This window comes from Trichoplusia ni, chromosome 4, assembly GCF_003590095.1.
Source record: "Trichoplusia ni isolate ovarian cell line Hi5 chromosome 4, tn1, whole genome shotgun sequence".
NCBI lineage: Eukaryota > Metazoa > Arthropoda > Insecta > Lepidoptera > Noctuidae > Trichoplusia > Trichoplusia ni.
Genome location: NC_039481.1, coordinates 9,456,588 through 9,482,791, shown reverse-complemented (window position 1 = coordinate 9,482,791; position 26,204 = coordinate 9,456,588). Strand labels below are relative to the sequence as shown.

At 34.4% G+C, this 26,204-nt stretch overlaps 3 protein-coding genes across 3 annotated transcripts; 1 reads left to right on the top strand and 2 right to left on the bottom strand.

Moving 5' to 3' along the window:
- Positions 1-870: 870 nt before the first annotated feature.
- On the bottom strand, positions 871-17,882 carry LOC113492952. Its single transcript, XM_026870701.1, has 3 exons — positions 17,487-17,882; positions 14,059-14,229; positions 871-6,069 (listed from the first exon to the last, which is right to left on the bottom strand). The coding sequence occupies exons 1-3, from the start codon at positions 17,551-17,553 to the stop codon at positions 5,969-5,971; spliced, it is 339 nt and encodes a 112-aa protein (XP_026726502.1). The 5' UTR covers positions 17,554-17,882; the 3' UTR covers positions 871-5,968.
- A 336-nt stretch (positions 17,883-18,218) lies between these two features.
- Positions 18,219-22,738, top strand: LOC113492951. The gene is made up of 8 exons (XM_026870699.1): positions 18,219-18,325; positions 18,417-18,580; positions 18,946-19,112; positions 19,437-19,546; positions 20,051-20,186; positions 20,986-21,152; positions 22,114-22,155; positions 22,616-22,738. The coding sequence occupies exons 2-6, from the start codon at positions 18,417-18,419 to the stop codon at positions 21,150-21,152; spliced, it is 744 nt and encodes a 247-aa protein (XP_026726500.1). The 5' UTR covers positions 18,219-18,325; the 3' UTR covers positions 22,114-22,155; positions 22,616-22,738.
- On the bottom strand, positions 22,733-25,418 carry LOC113492947 (probable ATP-dependent RNA helicase DDX23). Its single transcript, XM_026870695.1, has one exon. It carries the CDS (start codon positions 25,306-25,308, stop codon positions 22,801-22,803), a length of 2,508 nt encoding a protein of 835 aa, XP_026726496.1. The 5' UTR covers positions 25,309-25,418; the 3' UTR covers positions 22,733-22,800.
- Positions 25,419-26,204: the final 786 nt, after the last annotated feature.

Here is a 26,204-nt window from a genome sequence, read left to right as displayed (position 1 = left end):
TGCCAGCTTAAACTTCACAGATGTTATATATCTATAAACCAACCACGAGAAAAAAAACAAAACTAAAAATGTTTACGGTGTGCTGATAAAAGTATATAATTTTCATAATAATATCAAAACCAGAAATTTGAGATACGTACGCGGCAAGATTTCTTAACGGTGGTCTAAATGTACGAACATTTTGGGAACCTGATGATAAATTACCACTTTTAACTGGCAACCCACATGTTACATTACAATGTCATTTTGACTTTTTAGCTTTTTATAGCCAGACGAAAGCAAAGCTGAATATGCCTTGAATCGAAACCAATTTATTTGGTGATTTGATGGTTTTCGTAATTAAGATCAAATCTTAAACACTCGTACTCTTTAGTTGTTTTATTATTAATTATGACATGTTGTAACACCAACATCTGAGGAGGAAAGCGCGCGTTATTCAAAACCCTGTTGGTTTATGTCCACGAATTGAGCACTTGTAAAAGAACAACTTTATCAATGATTCAGTCAGTACACGTGTACTTTTAAGTAATTAGATGCTTAAGGGTGATCGTCATATTCGTCATTTATGTAGTACCTGTCTACTTAACACCATCGGTCGGTACTGTACTTAAAGTTTTTGATTCATATAGGTACTAATAAATATTTAAGTTATTGATAATTTCATGAGCATTTAAATTCAGAGTCCAAAATTGAAAGGGTTTTGTTGGCACGGAAGAGACCAATTAGAGATGAATTTAAAATTTCCGTTTTGCTCACACAGAGATTCAGCATACCTAATTAAATTTTTTATGAAGTTTGCTTTGAACAAATTCTGCTATCACAGCTTGCACAGGAATAAAAAACAGGGAAGAAATAAGTAAAATTACAAAAAACTTTTTACATTTTTATTTTTATCTTTGTTTGCTACACAGCAAACTAGATACAAAACGATACAAATTCATTAATTCTATTTCCCAATAACTTACTAACTTGATCTTATGGATTTCAAATTGCACCATTACAATATGACAATGAATTGAATATCTCGGTATGTTACACCTATTTTATACGTAGATATATGGCTATACGAATACCAATATTTGGTTAAAAACCTGTTGTCTTTTATATATTTTAGTTTCAAACACACATTTCCTTGAAAACTAGAGGGAAGCTATAAAACGATTAAACACAAAAACGTAATCGATAAAGCTTATCCTTGATTTTTTATTCCATGACTATTGTTAAAGCGGTATTCACAAATATCACTTAATTTAAAATCTTCATTCATGTATGTACGTATATAGCGACAGGTATAACCAATTTTATGAAGATAGTAATGTTAAGTGTTGGTTGTGTATACGGCTGATAAACCGAAGAAAAAGGATTCATTAACTTCAGTGCAATAAGTGATATGAAACTAAGGATTTATTACATCTCACACAGTCTAGAGGGTCTACCACAACTGCTTAAAGTAATGACAGCATCTGTGAAAAAAGACGCAACTCTACGCGTTTTACAGTTGCAATGAATGACTTTAAAATATGGCGGTAGACACCCTGAAAGTTTAAAACAATGTTTTCAATGTATTCGATGACGTGAAGCTACGTATCACTTACTTAAATAATAAATTACCGTATAATAAATACGTAAACAATACTACAGTAAACATGTATATTTACAGCCCATATAAACAAAGCTATAGCTACGGTGACGATCACAATATTACGATATCAGAGATCTAAAAGAAATAGTTACATTATTTTAGACCTTACTACTTTTACAGTGAACTCAAATGTGACTTTGTTTTAGTGAACACGCCAAAGTATCTCTTTAAATATTATTTATTTATTTGGTTCACACTTTTTACGCTTTGATAAGACGAAATAGGTGACATAATTAGCTTTCAAGGTGTTGTAAAGTCCACATAACTCACTATAAAATAATAGTTTAGTTGCTCATATAAAAGTAGTAAGATTTTAAACGAGATATAAGATTGAATTGTTACTTTCGTAAATAATTGATGATGATTTCGAGTAAAACTCGTGATAAAATGCATGTAGAATAACTACAAATACTTAATCCAATTAGCAGTGCTGCCATGTACTTAGTTTAGTTGCCATGTAAAAAAATATCTATTTCAGTTTTAAAATATGTTGATCGGTCATACGTACGTTATGGTGTTGTAATTAATAAATACAATACAGTAGTTTTCATAAATAAATCTGAAAAGATTGCAAGCGTTGCATGATTTGTGCACTTATGTAGTTATTTTACAATCGTTTGTCTTTTAAACGTGCGTCATCCGTCACTTTAAAAGCCTTTACAGATTCATTAAGAATTACAATCATGGTTGCTTGTTGTTTTTTTAATACATTAAGTTAAACAGACATGGCTTGAAGTAATTGACATTTATAACCATTAACATATTCAAGTTAATTGCGTCACTCAGTTCTTTACCTTTTGTACGAAAGATCACAGTTTCTACACAATAATATAATAGCGTTACGTAAATGTTATAATAATAAATTTTAATACGTATTTGGTAATATTGTTACAGTATAATGTGCCATGCATAACCAATTAAGTAAAAACAATTGACATTAACCATTAAATTGTCTTACGTATAGAAAGTACATAATGTTTTAACATTTATTTTTTACTAAAATAAATTAAATTGAGGAAAGTAGAATCATAAAGAGTTGCATTACACCAGATTACAATCTAAATGCTGGTTTTGCAGCCAGATTTCTTAAACCAGGTTAATGCACATTTACCAAAAGATACGTACATAATACATAACATTGCAAAATCGGAACTTATTATTACAAGAACAGGAAATTACGTAATTTTAGTAGGATATATAATTTTGTAGATAGTAACACCGAAACACCGAATAGGCCGCGAAATACGTTGAAATTCGATGTTCAAGATGAGGAAGATATATTAAGGCAGTTTAAGTATAAAAAGTTGTTCGTGCTTTAGAATAAGTCAACAAGGTGGATGGGACTGTATCACTGAAGTTATTTTACCAATCATATCATTATGTGGTCAACTGGGATAACAATCATTAGCATAACACAGGATTCAACTATGCTGCGCTTTTATTTCTAACGAACTGGCATGAAGGTGTCATGTTATTTAGATATTTGAATCGTCTTCTAAATTATTTCAATAAACTTGTAACCGCAAGTAACATATCTACCGTTTCATACACGAATGTATATAATGTTTATCTATTTCTTCTTAAACTGCACCATTAATTGGTTGACTGGTTGCAAAGACTGTGAGGACGAGAATGCCTTAGGCATAAAGTCCGCTATTGTAATATTTTTGACTGTAACATTTGGTTGCTATTCACTTCATCCACCTTGCCTAACTTTTATACAAGTATGAAATTAGTCTACTCTATAATCCAGCGACACTCAACACTCACTCGAGCGACTCTTTCCGTTTAAATGAGAGAATCTTTTACTCAAACTTCTACACAATACACATCAAAGATTGAGTACCGCTGGTCTACCTAGTAAATAGTTTATATACTTAAGGCATAGACTCACAGCTGTGCTTAATATAATTTTTGTAAGAACTTATGGATATGTAAGTAAGAATGAACCACTAATAGAAGGCGAAATACACTTCCTTCACTTACCCTAGAGTATAGACCAAAATAAATATTCTTAGAATATGTACTTCAGTGAGATTCGAACTTTAACCATTTCTTGAAATTATTTTTTAAGTAAAAGTTCATTAAATAATATTACGTATTTGACATAGTTATCTAGAAATAATATGTGCCTGAATGAAAATAGATGAAATGCATATGATTAGAATGAATCATTTCTGTAAGTGTTGCCATATTGAAAACATACAAAGCATAATTCACATATCAAAATTCTACCATAAACATAAAGCTGTAGACATTAGTATTTCTAACATCAACTCTATAACTATCTATGACCTACTCTACAGATAGAGATAGCTACAATAAAATTGTAGTTACAGCCTCGATGGTGATGTCAGTCGATGACTTTGGCATAGCAAGTGAATTTTACGTTGGCGAGCAAATTAGTACTAACTTTTTAATAGCGACTGCTTTTAATTTAATGAAGTAAGATCATTTGTCATCGTTGCCGAAGACGAGCGAACGACATCTAGAATCCCTAGATGAAGAAATATTAAGCGTTAATGACGCAGTTTGAACCCACTGATGATTTTGTTTTTACATTCCAAAAGTTGGTTTTCCTTTTTAATTATCAGTATTATTTTTTACAGAAGCCTCTTTCTGAAGATTTACATATTACATACGCGAGATACTTTTGTTCGAAACAAGAAGAACATACCTAATTAAAAATATTCACTACTAAACTATACAATTTACGTATATTTTATACACAATAAATAAACATAATTCGAACAGCACCAAATGTACGGAACTTATCTCGTTCTAAAGATAAAAAATATTTCAAAATAATATTGTACTCTTCAAATCATTATACGTCTAAGAAATATTAGAAATCAAGCTGAATTAAGCGTACTTAGGAACTTAGAGCTACGGAACACCGAGAAAACATTTAGAATAATAAAATGTGTAAATAAAGCTAGTACACTAATGTGTTAAGGGCGATTCAGCTGCTATCAAGTTACGATGTAATTAAAACTAATCAAAAACACGTGACTACTGCCGGTGACACTGCACACATCAATCATATTAATTTCTTGAAGCTGTCTTAAATAATTCTGTAATATGTGCAGCAAGTATTTTTGTGCGATTGCGTAAGAGCAGTGTGACCACTAACAAAATTTGTACAGCCGTCACATGCTGGCCATAAAACAATAAATTGCAAACCCCATCGGTCTTACATTATGCAGTTAATAATGGTCCTCAAAGTAAGGTTTAGTATTACTCTGTTACAAAATTCTACTCAAAGTACCAAGGCTCAGCTCTATTTCATTTAAAACTGTTTTATATCATTTTGCGTTATGTATTTTAGTGTTTTTGCAATCTCCTGTCATTGACAACTATTTCTGCCGATGACGGGTGACCACACGTGGTACTGGATAAATTAGCAAAGTTCTGGTATTTAATAGACATGACGAAATTCTGTTCAATTTACTTTAAATAGATCTTTGAAAAGAGACGAAGTAACCTTGAGCAACCTTTCTCATGTGTGTGCGTTCAATAATAACAATAATCTCTGCATTGTATGATACTGTTTTGTATAACTCACAATCTCATGTAAATGCTAGGTACTGTTAAAGCTATCTGCGTTGAATGTCAGGCATTCACGACAACTATTCACATGCTTAAGCCTAACACGTTGCTTTGGACACTGACCAAAAAGGTTAAAACCTTTAAGGTGGTAATACAATTTTAATCTCTGTTTAAATTTGGAATTTATATAACTGAAATATTTTTCCTTTCCCACAGTAAGTTTTGCAAAAGCTGCCAAATCAATCACAAGCAATAACTTCCTATCGACATTCATTTTCTATACATATATCAGTATTGTCTAATTCCAATCTTTACATCAACACTCTTAAATATCGATCACTTTTATACAAAACTTGCCCATTAAAATATAACACACGGGCTTTGTATACTTACAACATTCATTACAAAGGTAATATAAACAAAGTGAACATATACGATTAGCTGCATAATTGTTCCATTAATTCTCTAACAATAAACGAAAACCTATTAACATACACGACGTTTAACGCCCAGTCGGGAACAGATAAAACTGCAGGTAATTTCAAACAATATAAATTCGACAAAGCGCCCATCTACATAAAAATCTTAAATACTTATTAATTATGCAATTTCTACTTTGTCGCACTAGACATTAGAGCTATATTTGTACACCGTACCATCCCTAAAAGGTGGGCCTACATTACTCAGTGCTTAGTAATACTATTTACCTGATTGAGATTACTTTAGCTTTGGGCAAGTCCAGTGCAGTCCTCGGGGACTGTGAGTGTGGGAAGCAGCTCAACTGTTCGTGCTGTCCTTCTCCTTGGGCTCTTCGATTTTCTGCGGCGCCGGGATACTTGCTGCGCTGGTTGAAGCGTCGGCTTGAGAGTGAGGAGTGTCTGCGGAACCAAAACAAGGACCCGAATAATATTTGTTTTTAATGATTTTTTAGCTGAAAATAATGTTTACAAAAACAGATATTCCTGCTATAAGTAATAACGATCTGATTGCAATTTTATCTAACGATCGAAAACTGAGATAATATTCCGGGCATGCTTAAAATACATGAGTGAAATCATTGTCAATAATAATGGTTGTGGTCTCATACATTATTAAAACCACATGCATAATTATTTTTAATGGAATAGTCGACGAGTCGGTACGCGATTTCAATCAATGTTTGTATCGTTATAAGCTATTTATTTGTTTCTATGTGCAAGTCTGCGGTTTATTACGTCAGCACGACGTACCCTTATCGAGCGAGTACTAGACTTGAGTAGACTTAGCCAAGGTTATAGCGTGTTCCAAACACAACGCTATATCAGTGTTCATAATACATGAGGCATCTACCAAAAAATAGACGCGAGCATGTAAAACGAATAATTTAGTAGTGAACTAGTGACATCTATACTTGCACGCGTTGTCAGTGACCCTGATAAAGAAGGTTACAGGGTTTCATACAAATATTAACCGAAACAAAAATCGGTTGAGGTCAGAAACCAGGAAAGGGTACCTACAACGTATCTCACGGACTAAAAGTCAATAAGATATATACGATAGGAAAGTTACCGAGTAAATATTTGTAATGTCCATCGTCTTGCAGTAATTACAGAAAGAGCTTAGCTTTTCAAACCGAAGAGTTTGCAACCTCCATGGAAAGTGGACCCCATTTTATATAAATCTCTATTACAATCTCTACTAACCATATCTCGTAATACGTCTGGGACTTTTTCTTTTATCTACGGTCCCGTTTTATGATTAAATAATTTTATAATATAATTAAGTTAGCCTCTCAAGTTTCTATACGAGATATCCAGACTAACGATGTAACCGATATTCACCTAGTCTGCCTAAGAAACTAGTTACGAAACCGCTGAATAACTTTAATATCAACCACGGCCGAAGGGTATTAAAGGCACCTATTTTCTTTAGACGCTTTAATTAAATTTAAAGTTGCATATTTTGAATTCACATTCGCTTTGTATATGTAGAAATTTCACAAGATTAGCGTAGCGTGAGTTATGTCGTACCAAATTGCTGCTAGACGCGAAAATCGACTGAAATTATTAACTGCTGCGGGCAATACAAAATTGCATTAAGTGGCCAATTGCTTTATTAATAAATAAATAACTTAATACCGGGAAGCAAAACTTGGCCAGCATTTATTAATCAGTAACAATATACAAGTTAGAAACACGAGTATGGATGATGAAAAGAAAAGAGAAACAAAAAGAATATAATTTCCATAAAGTTAACAAAATTGCAAAAGTTATTCAAGAAATATGACTGTCTAAAAAAATCTCTTATAAAAGTTAGCTAAAAAACTGTACTGGCATCATCTTGAAAGAAGTTGGGAGTATCGCGTTGAGAGAACGACGACTTTATTCTCAGACGGGACTTTAAAAAGCGAATTATGAATTCGACAAAAAAAAAGCAGGGAACCTATTCATGGCACCTGAATAAATGGAAATCTGATCAAATTAGTATTATTCTAAGCATTTTCAAACACAATAATTTGAAATTCACTATGGGGATTGGGGCGGAACACTCACTTCCAATTATTGTGTTGGCAAAATGCTTAAGGGAATAAGAATCGTTTCAAATTTAGTGGCCACTGTAAATAGCAGAATAGGGGCCCAGGATTTCGCCTATTCATAGAATACAAGATAAAATACCCGGATCACGATAAAGAACAACGCCTTTGTAAAGACATAAGTAACCGTAACCGATTACTGTTGACTTTCAAGCAATGACTGGCTGGAAAAGTCTTATCTCGATTTATAGTGATTTCATATCTTACGATGCGGTCAACGACCTGATATAGACATGTAGTTGCTAGCTTTATACCTTCTAAACAGTTAAACTAGTCTGCTACGGAAATTGAAATTGAAGATAATGGGGGCTGGGAAAAGACTAACCCAAGTATATGTATCTAAACCATACAGAATCCAAGTCACTCGAAACGTATTTTCCAGTCGAGGACTGTGTCAATAACTATGATTGAATGGGATAAAGCTAACAGATCGATATGCCGATCCCTTTTTCACATCAAAACTGCGACAATCTTAACTGTTTATAATACAGCCTAAACTTACATAATAGTATATCTCACCTTCATCCAAATACAGTAGACTTGTTGTTGCAAGTAACCACAAATTGTAGTAAAATTACGCCGACACTAAATTGCGTACTTGTCCATTTATTGCCTCTTATATAATTCGGTTACGTTCGCATAACAACGTTATTCCCTATAAATCCATTTCTAGGGCAATACTGTAGCCTGTTTGTTAAACCAGGTGACAGAATTAAGGGAGGCGGAGATAGCTGTTACGTATATACTCTCCCCGCTCGTAGGGCGGCAAATTTTATAAGGGCAGCAAATTAGATTTCCTGGCATGTTCCCTGATTGAATCATCCGAAAATTTCGTCGTAAAAGCTAAGCTGCGTTCGTTGAAAATTTTCAACGAAACATTTATCAAAATACACGGGTATTCAATAATCTGAAGCGTACTTTGTGTTTATTCAGTAACATTGATTGTACAAATAAATTTCGTTCTTTTGGAGGACTATTTTCGTTGAATATTATATCAAATATTTACTTAGCTTTCTACTTTTATAATTTGTTAACTACTTCCAATGAAACTATAGATCGAAAGGGAAATCAATAAAGGCAAATAAGGATCCTATTAATCTTTATTGTCAGAAGTTATCTACAGTAATCAGGCATCCATTTATATCCATCAGCGGAGTTCTGCTTAACGAATTACGGACAGTTTTCCGTAATTGTTTTCTACTCAACATTAAGCATTTTTCTCAAGAACTAACAATGCAACCAGTTTTATTGCAAAGTTATGTAAAAAGTCGGTAAAGAATTTTCTTTTATTGTATATTTTGTATATGCATTGGAATAGCTGAAGAAATTAACTAGTTGATTGTCTTGTTACCAGATTAAACTCAGGGATTATACATATATTCATGGAAACATGACAACTAATTTAGAAACGAATAAGGTCTTGTTATTTATAATGTTACGAACAAAAGATGTGGAACACGTTATTCTTCCTCACACAACTAGAAAACGAGGGCGTAACATTTTAACGGCATGTTTTGTAAAATTCGTTCCAAATAAAATCGCAATAACACCACGTTCCACTCAATTACTAACAAGAAAACAACTCGTTGAACAAAACGTTACTACAATATATATCACGATAAGATTTGTTCGACCTCAATTAACCTTGACCCAAGATCGATATGATAACAAATGTGAAATCAATAAATACTCATTTAAAATGAAACTCATTTGACGACTTCTATGTTATTACCCCACTCGATTCTCTGAGCATCTCTCCATAATTGAAGGAAAATATTCCGGCTTCCACATCTCTTAAGTATCTGAGCAGTGGGTTCTTGAGGAAAAGTGTTGTTACGCAATTCAGGACACGTGTATATTGAGTAGGGACCTCGATACACTCAGCTTAATTAAAAAGTCCAATTAGGATATCTCAATGGGACGGTTATAGGGGTATTAACTTCCCAGTGGTTAAACAAATGTATCCATGATGTTTGGGCCACGTTAATGACCAGTAACTCCAGTAAGTCGTTCAGTTTACACCGTCGTATTTGGATCGCCGATGACATCATTCGTCATCAGACTAACGCGTATTTAGTTAGCTTTCCAAAGAAGTCCACAAGCTATTTAGGTACGACCTTGCGACGAACAGAAACTCCGTGATTTTAAGTCTTCACGAGATGGTATCTCGTCTTCAAATACAAAGCAGGGAGGAATAAATCTGCATTACATACATTGTATGATCTACATTAAAAGATTGGACTATATTGGATTGTGAAACTTATTTGTTTTTGTAAACACCTGATACAAACATTACGATGACTGATTATAAGAATACATAAATAAAAGAAAATACTCATTGCAGTATTTAATTAATTTAAATATGGTATTTCCAATAACAAAACATACCGGATCCATAAAAAATATCAGTCACTCTGGCAAGTCGGAGGGACTTGCGAGAGTGACTGATATTTTTTTAAGCGGATCAAGATGTGTATCGATATAACTTACTACAGTCTGATCGTTTACATAAATATTTATATCCAACGATTGATAAAAGCGACAATTTTTTCCCACTTTTATACTATACGATTACCGCCTAATTACCATGGAAACAGTGATTGATTATCGAAAAAGAAAAATGATAAGGTAATGTCGATAATTATATTCGTGTCATAATATACGACGTGTATTGTTTGTACGTCATTGATAACGTGTGGTTATCGTCGCATTACTGCCGCACCTACGTCACACCGCCGCTCTCAATTGCTCAGGTGACAGGAGGATTGTGATAAGCGAATCATACCATAAACACTATCTCTAACTATCGCGTATTTAATCGAGTTCTTTTTTAGTTCGAAATCGAAATTCGTTTCCGTGATTATATATTTTGAGAACAGAAGTACTAACTTTGTACGACTGTGATGTCAAATTATCTAAATAACTGTTTATGTTCCTTTGTCTTGCAGTTGCATTATCTACACTCAATTCTCTTGACTATGTATCAGTAAGGCAATTCCGTATAAAGTTTCTTGTATATCATGATTTGAAGAAGACGTACACGGAAACATACGGACACATAGGGAAAGGAACAAACCAAAAACTCCTTTTTTTAAAGCATTCCCACTTGGTGTTCGAAGCAGGTATTTCTTGCAGGTAAGAAAAAAAATACTAATTTCAACTAAGCACAAATGTTGTTACTAAACGAATGCATAAATGCGAAATTTATCAAATCAGGTTAGACTAAAAAAAATACTAGAATCGCAATATTATATTCGGCTCTAGCCCTACTGCTGGGTGAAAACCTTCCCAGATCCTTGTCTCAAGTAACATCAATGCAGACATTTACAGCAGAGTGCAAAAATTAGCTAATCGTATTAGCAGATGTGATTAAGAGATCTTAATTTAACTATCAGAGTGATTTGGTAAAAGTACAAAGTAACAAAGTGTGAGCTGCCGGCGATACAGTGATAATCAGCCTAAGCCCCAATAATTACATATCCTTATCGTGGAACAACGTCTTGAGGTTATCATATAACGACGGACGTTAAAGGGTATTTACATGAATTTAATCTGGAATCGTTAGGAAAAAACCGCAGACATTTTCCTACTTTTTTATCAAATTCAAAAGAATCTTAGATCGAGATTGAGCGTATACAGGGCCCACATGCTTTATCTCGATCGCGATCCGCGATCAGAATCCATCATCGCGCACGCGAACGAAGTTTACCATCTGGTTGTGCAAACCGGATGGTGTTCAGGGATATACGTATCACTTATGAAAGGATTCAATCTGTTACATTTTGTACTACATATGAGAAGAAGCAAGGACCCAGAAAAATTAGAACTACAAGAAGAAATAAAAACAAAATGTAATCAAGAACAGACCTTCAGAAACAACTTCAATATGGCTACGACGAAGTTTCGAGGTTTAGAATAATAATGACGTGTAAAACAGATGTATTTCAACAGATACGATGAACTGATTTTCATAAATAGGATACAACATTCTAGTTCTGGCTTTGCGTTTCAAACATGTTTTAGCATGTATTACGCTATACATTACGCTTGGCGATTCTGGCGTGTTGCCTAAAATTGTATTAGTTTAACTCGGGACTTACAAAAGCTGAACAGATGCTGACGCCTTCGATACGTAACTCCGTTTATTTGAATTATTAACAACACACGTATTTGGTTTTTTTTTTTCTCAAAACTGTGCGTCATTCTATTTCGTATGACGTTCAAACAACGTCACAAAAAGCAAAATCAGATTAAATAAAAGACTAGAAAGATGATTTTCGATTTTTAAAAGATAATCTTTTTTATGCTGTCATCGTATCTTTAGCATTTATCAGTGTCACTAAGCTTTGAATAGACAGCGGCGAGACTAGCCAAGACTAAATACGAGTATAAGACTGACCTCTAGATCCAATTATAAGTTAATTTAGCCTATTAGGAGAGGCCAAGTCTGCGAGATGCTCGATAAAGATCTAGTCATCTCGACTATATTGGCAAAATATTACATTTCGAGCAAATTTATTCTAAAGCCAGACGTTACGATGAGGGGATTATTTTTCTTCAACGTTTGCGTCGAAATTATGCAACTAATTTATAAGGGACCGGTATACTTAATATGTTTTATCGTAGATAACTCGTACGAGTACACACTGATAGTTATTTAGGATCGGGTGAGTGGCAATATACGATAATGGTGGATATCATAATGTTACTGAAGTTGCACCGAAATGACGGAGTTTTGAATAGAGGGTAAAAGAAGCACTTTGATAACTATATTGATCGTTGATCTTTATTCTTTAGCAGTAAGGTTCAATGTCCTATATCAACTGTTCAAAAGCAGAAGCGGAAGAGCACGGCTTTTCTTAATACCTTTTATATAAGAACTAGAACACGTGTTATATGAGAAAACAGTAGATTTTTGAGATAATAATATTTGTCTTAGGCATAAAATTATATTTTCTAGGTTATCAATATAATGTAAAGAGTTCTTGTGCAAATATTTTCGGCATATTTTTCACCAAACGTTATTTTGTCGCACGAAGGTCGTTCTAAATTGGTGTGTTAATAAATAGGGCAGACAGTGGATTCATTTATCATGAAAGTCGTTGATGACTAAGGGATAAAGCAAAGGTAATGGACCTTAAGTGCCGTCCTATGTGCTAATGACCGAACGCCGAACCCACTATACTGTATAAAAAGGAAATAAATGTTCTGTCGAGAATTCTGTAAGGAGGTTGACACGAGAAACCTGTACAAAAAGGCTTGAAGCCTGCTTTCGTCTTCATAATGATAGTCGTTTATGAAGCCTCTAATTAGCAGCAGTCATTATGGGCGTAGACTTATCCGGCAGTAAAAACTGTCATAAGAACAGGATATTAAACTTCAATTTAAGGAAACTCCGGTGTGGAGCCGTGGGCGATTAAGTTCAACTTACGGTCATCGCTCACCACCTTGGCCTCCGACAAAATATTTTCGAGTTATCTGGCCATAGAAAAATAACCTTAAATGTATACATTCTAAAGTCTTGTTTGGCGAAGCAAAATAATTTGATGTTGTCATGTTAACACGATGTAGTACAAGGAGTTCTTATGCCTAAAGCCTCTCTGGCACACGAAAACAACAAGAACAAATAGCTATCTGTCTCCACGCAAGAAAATAAAACAATAAAGATCTGGAACTTTCAGTGCGCCTAAACTCAGAATATTTCGAGAGGAGTTATTGACGTATCGAGGGGAATCTATTTACGATTCAGATATTGACCTAGGCTATTGGCATCGTGGAATCGGTTACACTTTGATCTGTAATTTAGTTCGGTCTAGAATGAAATTGGGACTGACGGTAGGCATTTGATTAGAATAAAGTTACAGATCAGGCACGGTGGAGTGATGATCTGCGCTTGTTGGCTGTTAGATAGATAAATCTCGATAGCGTGCCATTGGGGAGGCCTATGTCCGGCAGTGGACGAATATGGACTGACGATGATGTTGAAAGTTATACCAGCATTTTAATTTAAGCTCTACCACTTTAGACGTTAGACCTCTCATTTCTTCTACGGTTGACTTGTAATGAGTTGGTTACTAATTTAAAACTTGCAAAGCAAAGACAACGCATAATGAATACCCAATTCTACAATTGTTTTAAAGTAGCACTGGGCTATCACCGCCTGCTGTTATGTAAACTAACTTGCACGCATTCATTCACATTACTTATAATAAATTCAACATGTTCAGAAGCAGGGTTCTACTGCAGAGTCCCGAAGAAAGCTACGAATCTGATTGTAAAGTCTTCATGTACTTACCAGTGGCAGTGAGCTGCTGTAACCTCGAGGGCAGGTCTGCGGTGCTGACCTCGGCGCCCTGCGGGTGCATTATGTCCGGCATCGCGTTCCTGCGCCCCGTCCGGCCAGTCTCCAAAAATTCCTTCGGTACCTCACTATTCCCTTCCTGCATTATTGCCATCATTCTCAGTACTGAAAACATTGTACCAACATGTTAGAATGACGATGTGCTTCTTTTTATTTGAGTAGTATTTTTATTCTGTCGCATTTTTCGCAGCCTATCTCATTACATGACTGATAAGGTTTGTCGTTATAATCGAGTTTCAAACGATATTGCGTCTAGGTTTTAATTTTAACAAAATATGCTTCTAATGAACGGTAGATATTTACTATTTTTTTATGAGTGTTTGAATATAGCTAGAGAGGCGAGTAGTGTTTGCACGGTCCTGCTAAAGTTCTCTGCTAAATACAAAGATAATGTAAACCGGCCATAATAAAGCTATCACTGTGACCTAATATAAATGTTTCACTAAACCGTTCGTCTAGGTTTGTCTCAATCAATGCAGTTGGCACTTCTATAATAGCTTCTATTCTAGCGTAAACAGGGCCCCTCTACATCAGCTATTTATGTCATCGATTTTTAATTCCATCAGAGCGTAATTAAAACTAAATTATCGTTGTCAGGGGCGATTATAGCGAGCATTAACGCATTAGCTGCTAATAAAGGGATAAAATGCGTAACAGAAAGTTACAGGCTGTACATTTACTTAACAAAGGAGATTACGTACTATTTAAACGGTATCAATAAGTTAAATAATGCCGTAATGAGATAAGATAAAGAATATGCCACAGAAAGTCTGTTGACGTATTTGAATACGAATATTCTTTTATATTTACTGAGCGACAGCTGTTCAAATCTCTTTATAAGATAATATCATCAATCAATCTGTACCGAATTCTGTAAATATGGCGTCTTCTTGGTATTCTGATAATGTTTTTACTTTATTCCAATTTATTTTACAGGTATTTTGTTATGATAACGTCGTGTGTGTTTGAATAGATATTTTTATTAAAAATGCTTGGGAAATCTATACAAAGGATTTTTTTCGGGCAAATAAAATTTGATAGGGAAAACGCACGGTACAATTACTCAAGTCATTGCCTATTAGTACTAGTTTTTATACTTGTGTAGTTCAAATCAGCTCGATTTTTTTACTATTATACACTTAAAATAAGTACTTAAAAACAATCAGCAATATTATCATCGACTAAGGCGGTAGGAAGTTCGCCAGGAAAGCTAATTATATATATATCTGGTTCACAATCGTAACATAAAACTAACGTTCTACAATCACTGTCTTTTAGTTACTGGCAATACAAACCTAGTTAAGTAAATAGTGTTTTAAACGAATAAAGATTGTACGCAACACTACGGGGAATAAGGGGCGCGGCGTATACAAATACTCATTACTGTTATTAAATTTATGTTTGTACTGAATTCTAGCAGAAAACAGATAAAACTCACTTCAATCTGTTTGCTATAACATCTGTTACTCGATAATGCATCTTATTACACTCACAAAAGATTGAAAATTGTTTGTTGAAACGAAATAGTATTTATAAGAAGTTTTTTTTAATGCATCATGATGATATTTATTTACGAAAGGGTATGGAAAAAATATTTCACTGTGTTAAAGGGATTCTAAAAGCTACTATTAATTACACAGTTACATCGTAAAAACGTAAACAGTTATAAAGTGGCCAGTTTGTCTAGCCATCATAATACAACTTTTAGAATAATAAATAGAAGCGGGACCTGAGACTATGCATAATTGTTTGTAAAGCAAGCAGCTTAGTAACAATGTAAAATGAATATTATTATATTTATCTAGATATCTTCTAATTGTTCACTGACTCTCATTGTTATGCTAATCATGAGACCTGGTTTCATAGCTGTATCTATGTCCTTTAACTACATAATGGACTAGTGATGTCACTGCACATTGTCTATACTTAGACTGCCAGTACCTGCTCCTTGAAATGTTGAAACCTCTTTACACAACTTTGTACAGAATCATTTTGTTTCGAGAACTTTGTTTTTAATATTTATGCATGAGCAAAGTTTTATTGTTTGCAGGCATGACAGAAATGTTACTTTGAATAAGTTACTGCTGAAACTACTTTTAACTTTTGCATTTTTATATCAAATTTAACATAATTTGTATTTTTATTCTAATAGTTACATTTTCTGTTTTATTGAAAGTAATAGTTTAAAATTTTAACAATACTTTTTAAATGCCAATATTGATTCCATTAATGCTTGGCTAGCAAAGCACAATTTTTAAATATATAAACTGTAAACAGCTGAATCAACAATAACATCATCTTAAAACTATAAATTAATTCTACTAAACATGCAACCAAACTGTGAAATGGTAGAAACCAGAAACATGCATTGATCAAACTTGAATAAATTGTATGTAGAGGAGTGAGAAGGAAACCCAAAAAAAATATTTAAAAAAAAATGTAGAAAACAAATACATAAATAATATACAACATGAATGTACCATTTCATCCCAATAATCTTCGGTGGCTGCTAAGTAGGCACGTCCCAAGTTGATCTAAGAGATTGTCACTCTACACACATCATGCACCTCACAGTCCTGGATTGATATAAGTTGTTTGTTAGTATGCATAATCAGGTGTCTACTGTTAAGGCAAACCAATTCTATTTGATAGCAATGTTAGTCCTAATAAATCAATAGTTCATTTTATTTAGGCTGTATGTTAAGTTTCCTTTGTGTATAAGTAGCCAAATCAGTAAGACAATAAAATATTTATGGCTATGCCAAATTTTATAATAGAGAGTAAATGGATTGACATAGCTTTTTATACCATTTCATTTTGCACTAAATTCAAGATGCCCTAGATTCTAATATTAGCAAATAAAAACAAATTCTGCACCAACAAAAAGTAATAACTTGGTACAAAGACTTTTAGTACACTCAAATTATTAATTGAAAACAAAGGTTTTGAATATTCAGTCTCTTTTCTTTTGTATTATAGTCACATGCTTGCCTTGGGTGTAGAAAGTTGTTGGTGTTAGTAGATTTCTAGGAGTTAATAATTATCCCACTATTCTACATAATGCACCCTTATGTGGGCCATCAGAACAAAGCAAGAAATCAAAAATAAGAAATTGTAAAAAATAACTTTTTTCTAAATTTTTAGCAGAATACAAGAATTGCTGTTCTCAATTATTGTGGTCAGTTAAGGAACTCATCGTGAAGTGACCCTGAATAAAGTGATAGCATGAGAAGGCGAATGGTATGAGAGACTAGCCAGTCGGTAATGTTTTAAACAAGCAGAAGACTACTAAAATGAAAATCTTCAAGCGGTAATCAAACTGGTCGTTCAAGCGCGGCACCAGCATGCGATCCGCTTCGTACCTGTGCTATTCTTAACGCGACGGTCCCGCTTGTGCTTAGACACACGACCCGATAGGACCTCCGACATTTTTAACTCAACAACTATTAACCACAATTTTAGTTCAAACGTAGCACAAAAATTATATTGATTCAGTATCTTTTTAAACCGTATGTACTCACGAGCACTTCAATGTATTTGTTCGACCGACACTATCTCTGTAACACAGTAATTAAATCACAATAAATTGACTCCGAATTAGGGTAAAAAAATATCTACCCAGTTTACATAAAATTTTCTTAACACTGGAATTATGAAGTGCACTAAAATCGCAGTAATACACAAAAGTAGGACGAAAGAAAATTATGATATGATGTCGAGGCCATGACAGATTTGACAACTTTGTCAGAAAACTACAAAACATAGGATTTGGTGTGATGTTGCACGTGCAAATAAGAGGATAAAAAAGAATTTTATTCAAAAGCATATTTTTTAACTTATTTTTTTTGTATTGTTTTAGATTGATAAAGTTGGCAAAAAATTTATTAGAGGATGTACGATAACTATATTGTGTGTACAAAAATTGCATAATTATTTTACCAAGTCTCAATATTCATTCGTATTAACGTTAAATTATGTTTAAAATCAAAAATTTCATGAACTTTGCTATCCAATTGTTACTATACACTTAATTTTCAAAGAAGAATTAACTAATTTAAATCGTTATTATAGTTTTTATAAATAAATGGCAATTCGCGGTTATTAATTGACAACACCTCGTGTCGCTGTCAACAAGCAGCTGATCGTTGCAATTTTACATACAACATTTATGTAATTTTTGCTGGGAAACATCTCTTTAGAGGTAAAGGACTTTATACCATGAATATGCATGATATTTTTTTATTATTATCTCGTGAAATGATAAGTTTAACGCTTGTCTGTTTTTTGAATAGATGTTCCGAAAAGTAGTGTTAGGATCGGTCGGAGTCGCAGCCTTGATTCCTGCCATCGGTGCTGCAGCTCCGATCAAGGATGAGCCGAAGTCGTTGAACAAGCCGCCGCCAATGAAGCCTTCCGAACTGCCGATATACGAAGCTCCTCACGCCGATTACGCTGAGTATATCAAAACAATTCTTGTTTGAATAACACTTTTACTAAAACATAACCATTTTCAATGATATCTTATCTAGATTTTTATATAAATTTTGGTTTGTAAGTATGATTTCATGTCAATTGCTATACAAAAATAAATATTGTACAGGTACTCAATAATACTTTTGTAGGGTTTTACGCGCATCCGCTAGACAACTAGCACAATTATCTTAATTTTCCCTTAATTACCTGCAAAATCATTTCAATAAATTGTCAACAGATTACATATCACATATAAACCATACATATGAAACAAAAACTTGCCTTTGTTTTATTTCAACAATATGTGTTGAAGAATTTTATAAAATACTTGTTATTATTATACTTCAGGTTTGTCAGTACTAAGAATAAAGATGAGGGTCATGGTTACATTCGGGAGATGCTGTTGACACCAGTCCGGGCTATGCGTGAGCAGGTCCAGGTTGTGTTCGCCCACACAGAGCATGTCAAACATTCTGTGCAAGACCAGTACCATGAATTACAGGATAAAAGTGACTGTAAGTAGTTATGTACTAGTTATTTATATGTTTTGAGCACGATAAACCATGCCCACTGCTTTGTAAATATAATTTAATTTGTTAAAAGCCTCGTTTTTTATTATTATAGCAGTAGTTTTTTATTTTTCTTTTGGCTTTCAAGGTTCCTTTTTTTCAACACAGAAATACATCTAAATTGAAATAATTCTACTTTTTTGGACTTTATTATATTTCTTAAAAAAACATCTTGTAGTCTGTATCAGCCAAAATCCACCATCATGCCTTATTATGTAAACCAGAACTTAAGTAAAATTATTAAAATCAATAAATATTTTATATTTCCAGGGATATTCAAATACCTCAGAGAAGAGGAAAACAAAGAGGTCCGATATGGTGCTGTCGCCATAGGTGGTCTCACTGGTTTCATTTTCGGGTTAAGGGGAGGCTTTATCAGGGTATGTATTTTTTTTATTACTAGTAAAATTTCCTAGTGCCAGGAGGTACACAACAATGGACATTCATTTGAAATAAATTCATGTCCAGTAAGAAATGATGAATTTTCAATACCATTTTCTTTTTCAACATTTATACCTGCTCTATTTACAAAGAAAGGTCCAGCACAGCTCACCATCCTTGTCATGGCAGATTTATGACATTCTTTGTTTTACTTCTTCTTATCTTCTTTATTCTTTATATTACTACTAGATTTTCGCCCGCGGCTTCGCCCGCGTCGAGGTCGGTTATATCGCGTTTCCAAGAGAACTCTTCTAGAGTCTGGGATAAAAACTATCCTATATTCTTTCTCAAGGTCAACTCTAACTCTGTACCAAATTTCATTAAAACCAGTTCATTGGTTTAGACGTGAAAGTAACAGACAGAGTTACTTTCGCATTTATAATATTAGTAGGGATTCATACAAACAGAATTATAAACTACCCTCAAATGACTTTATGTTCCAGAGAGTGCTTTACGCGGGTGCAGGTACAACTGGTATGGGTTTGGTGTGCTTCCCTGATGAAACCAAGGATGTATTGAAATCTAATTCGTCATTAGCCAAACAGTACATTAACATAGCCTACAACTTCTTCTATGGAGGTAAACTACATTCAATTAATATTATATAATTAATTATGTATTCATCTCATCCCAGTTTTTGAAAGGCTGATCTTCTTTTTTCTCTAAATTCTTGTCAAGGGCTGTGATTGCTTGCCAATTAGTATCAGTATGATGCTTACTCCCGATACAATCGATTTCATTTTCAATGGAATTGAAACCGGATTCATTCTCTGGAACCCGATAATTCCCTAGTGGCACGAGCTGAAAACGCTGATAACACTCGATTGCTACTCGATTTTGGCTTAGTTATAAAGGTAAATTTCAAAATTCAATTTAAAACTAAATCAAATCCTAATCAGAAGGAAGCCCAAACCAGTTTCGGGAGTAAGCCATCATTTTTAAATTTTACAAAAGATTGAATAGAATCAGATCAGTCTTCCAGAAACTAAGTTTAATATTGTAAGATGCAATCTGCATGACTCATACGACATTGAGTCTAAAGACATTACCTACAATTGTATTTATGAGTTGAGATAAGAATATTTCCATTTATCAGTATTAATTAATTTGATCTAAATACATTTCAATCAACCATATTATACTGTCTTTAATAAGAGTGAGATTTGATTTGATTTTTTTTTGCAATAGAATACAGTCATATAAAGGTTTCCTATGATGGCCCAAAGTTGTTTCTTATCACGAATATGTAATATTATTTTTGATAAAACAAGTTGTAACATTGAAAATAGCAAATGCGCTAGCAGCTTTGCAAAGAAAGTCAATTTTAAGTATTTGTTTTTTTTTTACTGAGCTCTAACCAAAATTGTAATTGTATTAGTGAAACCCGGCGATCCTCAGCTGGAGGTGAAATTCCCAGAGTTGTCATTCCCTAAAGACTTTTCGGAGTTTGTGGATATGACAGTGTCTTTGGCATCGTCGGTCAAGCAGGCAGTAATGCCTCCGCCATCTAAAGAGGAGATTAAAACACCAGAAAAGAAAGCATAGGTACAACAGTGGACGTGGTTATATCGCATGGTGGCAGAGCTTCTCTATGGTTTTGGTCGCGAATGGTGTTACCAGCTTAAATTGTACTCAAATCCGAAAAAAGACAATCTCTATGAATCTGTTACTGTTTAAGACTAATTACCTAGATTTAAATTAATATTATTCAATTTTCCATCCAGTTATGGGTTATTAAGATTGTCTCAGTTTGGTAAAATGGTAACATTTGATCATGTGCTTGCTTTGATTTGGTTGAAGGTGTTATTTTGTAACTGTGTTATTTTATTTTATAACGTTTTATTTAATGCTTGATAATAATTTTAATTTTGCATGATATTAATAAAAACTGTTTACAAATATTTTTTTCCTATTTGTACTAGCATTTAAGTTGCCTATTAGGTAAACCACTAAGATTCAGTAGTCCAGTTAATACAGCCAAAAAAGTTGGACTTTTTCCCTTTAACTAATTTTGTATCACATAGAACACACCTACACCTAGCACCAGTATGCATATTGTAGATAACACAGCTTTTTCAACTTTTTGAATGATCATTATTATCTTGAATATAACTAGAGTCTAGTAGAACTTGGAGGTAACTGTAAGGAAAATTGCAAAGAAAATTTTAATACATGATATCGCAATCTTATTTTTTCTGACCTGTTTCATGATAAAATGTAAATGAGAGGTGAACTTTGGACCTTCTCATACTTGATGGTTAGGTGGTTTGCACTTTTCTTTTGGAATGGTGTGATGAATATCACTAGCAAATTTAAACTCTTTATATTTTGACCGGACTATTAGAAATATTCAGTTTTTTCGGGACTATTAGAAATATTCAGTTTTTATAACTATTTCTTCATAGAAGAAGCTAAGCGTCGTTTCCTGCTTGTGTGCCGCGTTATTTGCATGATTTCATGACTTAAATATTTCTAACTATTAATTGAATTATTTATTTACTTTCAGAAAATATACCTCCAGAAGACACCAATGATCATCCAGTATCAGGTTGGTATACTCTGTGTCGCTACTTGATTTTAGGAGAAATTTTGTGGAGATAATAAAACTGTTAGCATTATAAGAAACAGTACTCATGTTTCATGGGATAAAGGAAGCCATTAAAGCTGGGAAAAAACTTATGATTCGTAATAGTTGTACATACATGTTTATACATATAATACTAACAGTTGCGAACAATACGAGTCCTTTACTGTTCTGAACTCAAAGGGTAGCTGCGGAATCATGTTTCTCTGGAAACTTAAAATCAATTGACTAACTTAACATATTATTATTTACCTAGGCATATAAGTAGTGGATGCGTCCAACTAAGGCATTTTTCAACAATATGGGCTGATTATCTGATCTATGGCACCTAATAAATTGAATCTTGTGCAATTGTATGACTATGAAACTGAATACGTTTACTACGTATTATAAATTGAATACGTTTTTGTTTTATTTGTTTCAGCGCCGTGATATGCAAATATCGGCATCCAGAACCGATTTTAGTGAAATATTAAATTTTATTTATTGTTTGCTAGTCTGTTAAAGTGTAACGCAATCGATATATAATTAAACGAACTTATATTTTTATGAAGTTTTTATTCAATGTATCAACTTACATATATAAATGTCCAATCTACTCATTTATACTTATGCAAATATCATTTCTTCCCTTCTCTTCTTAGTGACCACAGTTCCTGGCTTGTGCTGTGCTTCTGGGTGATTCATGAGCTCCGGCGGGCATGTGGACACTGAGCTCGTTAGTAGCACTTGCTTTAGATCATAGAACAACGCCGAGTCTTCTTTAGTGACGAAAGACATAGCCTTACCAGTCTTACCCGCACGACCGGTACGACCGATACGATGTGTATAATCTTCTATCGTCTTCGCCATGTCGTAGTTGATGACCATACTGACGTCCTTGATATCGATACCACGACCTGCAACGTCGGTAGCGACCAGTATGTCTTTTGAACCGTTTTTAAGACTGGCCAGAGCAAAGTCTCGCTGCTCCTGTCCTTTACCACCGTGCAATGTACACGCATTGAAGCCCAACTTCTCCAAACCTTTAGCCAGAACGTCGGCACCTTTCTTTTGATTGACGAAGATAATGATCGGAGGTTCGACTCCTCTTTGTAATATTTCTGTGAGCTTTCTACGCTTCTCATTCTCGCCGATCATGTAGACGATTTGTTCTGTTCTGTCTACAGGTTTACCGACGGATCCAATGTATACAATAGCGGGCCGACGTAAGTAGCTCCTGGCTAGACGCTCCACAGCTGGAGGCATAGTAGCTGTGAACATCACAGTTTGTCTGAACTTCTTTTTGGAGTTGTAGTTCGCTAGCAGCACAGAAGCATCTTCAGCGGCGTCTGTGTCTGGCTTGATATTTGATACTGGCATGTATTCTAGAATCTTCTGTACATCAGGCTCGAAACCCATGTCAATCATACGATCGGCTTCGTCAAGTACCACGTAAGTACAACGATTAAGTACCAAGTACCTATTCTCTAAGACATCGATAAGACGACCAGGTGTCGCAATAACAATTTCACACCCCAATCTGAGTTTAAAACCTTGTTCCTCTCTCGAAAGACCACCAACAACTACGACAGATGTGATTCCTAGAGGAATTCCAAATTTGTTTGTCTCCTCTTCAATTTGTTGGGCCAATTCACGAGTAGGTGCTAAAATTATAGCATATGGACCTTGGTCAGCATCTTCCAAACGCTCATTCTTGGGTAGAGATTGAATCCAAGTAAGTAGAGGTATAAGGAAGGCCAAAGTTTTACCAGAACCAGTTTCAGCAACACCAATAATATCTCTGTTTTGTAAACCAATTGGGATAGCCTGCCTTTGAATAGGTGTTGGACTTTTGTAACCAACTTTGCTGATGATTTCCATAATGTCTGGATGAAAGCCTGCTTCCTTCCAGTTACGGATTGGATTGGGAATCTTGCCTCCTTTGATGGTTATGTTGTAATCTTCTCTAAAGATACGCCAGTCCCTCTCAGTCATTTCATCCTGGTCTTTCTCAGACCAGTGCCGGTCATCCCACTTCTGTTTGTCTTCCTTCTTCTTAACTTTCTTAAGACGTAATTTTTCTTGTTCTTTTTCCAATTCTGTTCTACGTTTCTCTAAGAGATTGCCATAAAATTTACTGTAATCTTTTTTCTGTGACTTAATATCTATTCCAGCAATGTGACCGCGGCCAAAGAATTGTACTTGATGCCTTTCTTTATATAGGGCATTGTAATCATTAGAGGTATCTTCAGATGCATCCCAATCAAAAACAAATTTACGATCATTTAATCTGCGGACTCTACGTTTTTTCTTTACTATACCGAGGTACCGTGCCTTGATGGCTTCCTCTTCTCGCTCTTTATCCTTCGTTTTAGAAACTTCTTCATTCTTCTCCTTCTTGTCATCTTGTCTGCGGTCATTCATAGACTTTCTTTCTTCATATTTACGTTCTCTTTCTCTCTCCCTGTCATCCCTCCTTTCCCTTTCTTTTTCTCTTAATTCCTCTCTATGTTTTTTCTCCTCTTCCCTCTTTGTAGGCCCTGTAAGGTCTATGGTAGTAATAGATGGTCTATCAACATTAGCTCTTATAGCTTCAACTTGTTTCTGGCGTCTTTCCAAAGCTAGAGCTGCTCTTTGTTCTTTAGTCAAGAAGACTGGTTTACTGCGGGCTTCTTCCTCTGCCTTTTTCTTAGCAAGAAGTTCCTCGAGAGACAAGGGTTCCTTCTTTATAGGTTTATCATCATCTTTTGCATCTTGACTATCTTCCTCGTCAGGTTTAACATCATCTTCTTTTTTAGTTTTAGGTTTTTCTTTATCATCATGTTTCCTTCGGTTTTCGGCGTCTTTTTCTTTGCCCTCGCGCTTCTTAGGACTGCGAGAGCGGCCGCGTTCCCGCTCTTTTCTAGCTGGGCTTCTTGGTCTTTCTTGTTCTTTCCTGGCCGGACTACGCGATCGTTCTCTATCTTTCCTAGAGGGACTTCTTGATCTTTCTCGTTCCTTTCGAGGACTTCGAGACCTTTCTCTACGCTTACTTTTGTCGCGATGAGACTCACGCTCGCGATCTTCATGCCGATCCTTATCTCGACGTTCTCTGGACCGCGAACGTCTGCGCTCTGGACTCCTATCACGCGCCATTTTCTTATTGAACAAACTTTAGAAAAATATTTTCATAATATTAACCACAAGAATATTTATTCAACAAAATAGCTTTATCAATTCCGTAACATACATACAACATTTGACAATTGACAATTCAAATGAATGTTGCCAGTATCAACTTTGAAGTATTTCTGTTTAATTTGGATATCGATATCAAGTATAAAAATTGACTTAATATCAAAGTTTTCTTCTAAACATCATGATCACCTACTTTTGTTTTATTCTAGTAACATGAAGGCTTATCGATAAAAAACACATTTTATACAAGTAAACTTGTAAATTAAATATTACTGAAAAGAGTTATAATAAACGCTTTTGGCGTTTCTATCAAAAGTCAAAATTCTCGTTTTCGTTTTACAAAAAAACATAGGAATTACATGCCCCACAAAACCGATAAAATGGTTGTCATTTTTCAGCCCTATTAATATGAGTTTGATCATCTCAAGGATTCCGTGCAAGTAGTCTTGTTTAGCATGTGATTTGTTAAATAAATTAAAAACATGTAATCACGACAAAACGTACCCCCTACAAAAATCAAAACCTGGTTTGTTTTTAGTATAACAACACAAGCAAACGTCATGGCTCAGCTCAATGCCTCTTTCAAGTGTCATCTATTGAAAGTATAAATAAACACGCTGGAATCTCTTGTTCAGTTCATAAATTCACATGTTGTGTATCGTTAGTTTACTCTAACTTCACTACTATATTCAAGTGACGTTATTTTCTGTAAAAAGTTACATTATTAAGTTATGTATCAATGGAGACATCAACAAAATACCGTCTATGTGTAACCTCTGCGGCACTGGCTGTCGGCTGCACGGTTTCATACATTATTTACAAGCATAAGCAGAAACCTCGCAATGTTGTAGAGT

Coding starts and splice junctions, on each gene's coding strand:
- LOC113492952 (XM_026870701.1), bottom strand. CDS start 17,553: ATGTCGGAGGTCCTATCGGGTCGTGTGTCTAAGCACAAGCGGGACCGT. Junction 14,230..17,486: donor TCGCGTTAAGAATAGCACAG/GTACGAAGCGGA, acceptor CAATGTTTTCAG/TACTGAGAATGATGGCAATA. Junction 6,070..14,058: donor ACAGCAGCTCACTGCCACTG/GTAAGTACATGA, acceptor TTGGTTCCGCAG/ACACTCCTCACTCTCAAGCC.
- LOC113492951 (XM_026870699.1), top strand. CDS start 18,417: ATGTTCCGAAAAGTAGTGTTAGGATCGGTCGGAGTCGCAGCCTTGATT. Junction 19,113..19,436: donor ATTACAGGATAAAAGTGACT/GTAAGTAGTTAT, acceptor TTATATTTCCAG/GGATATTCAAATACCTCAGA. Junction 19,547..20,050: donor TAAGGGGAGGCTTTATCAGG/GTATGTATTTTT, acceptor TTTATGTTCCAG/AGAGTGCTTTACGCGGGTGC.
- LOC113492947 (XM_026870695.1), bottom strand. CDS start 25,308: ATGGCGCGTGATAGGAGTCCAGAGCGCAGACGTTCGCGGTCCAGAGAA.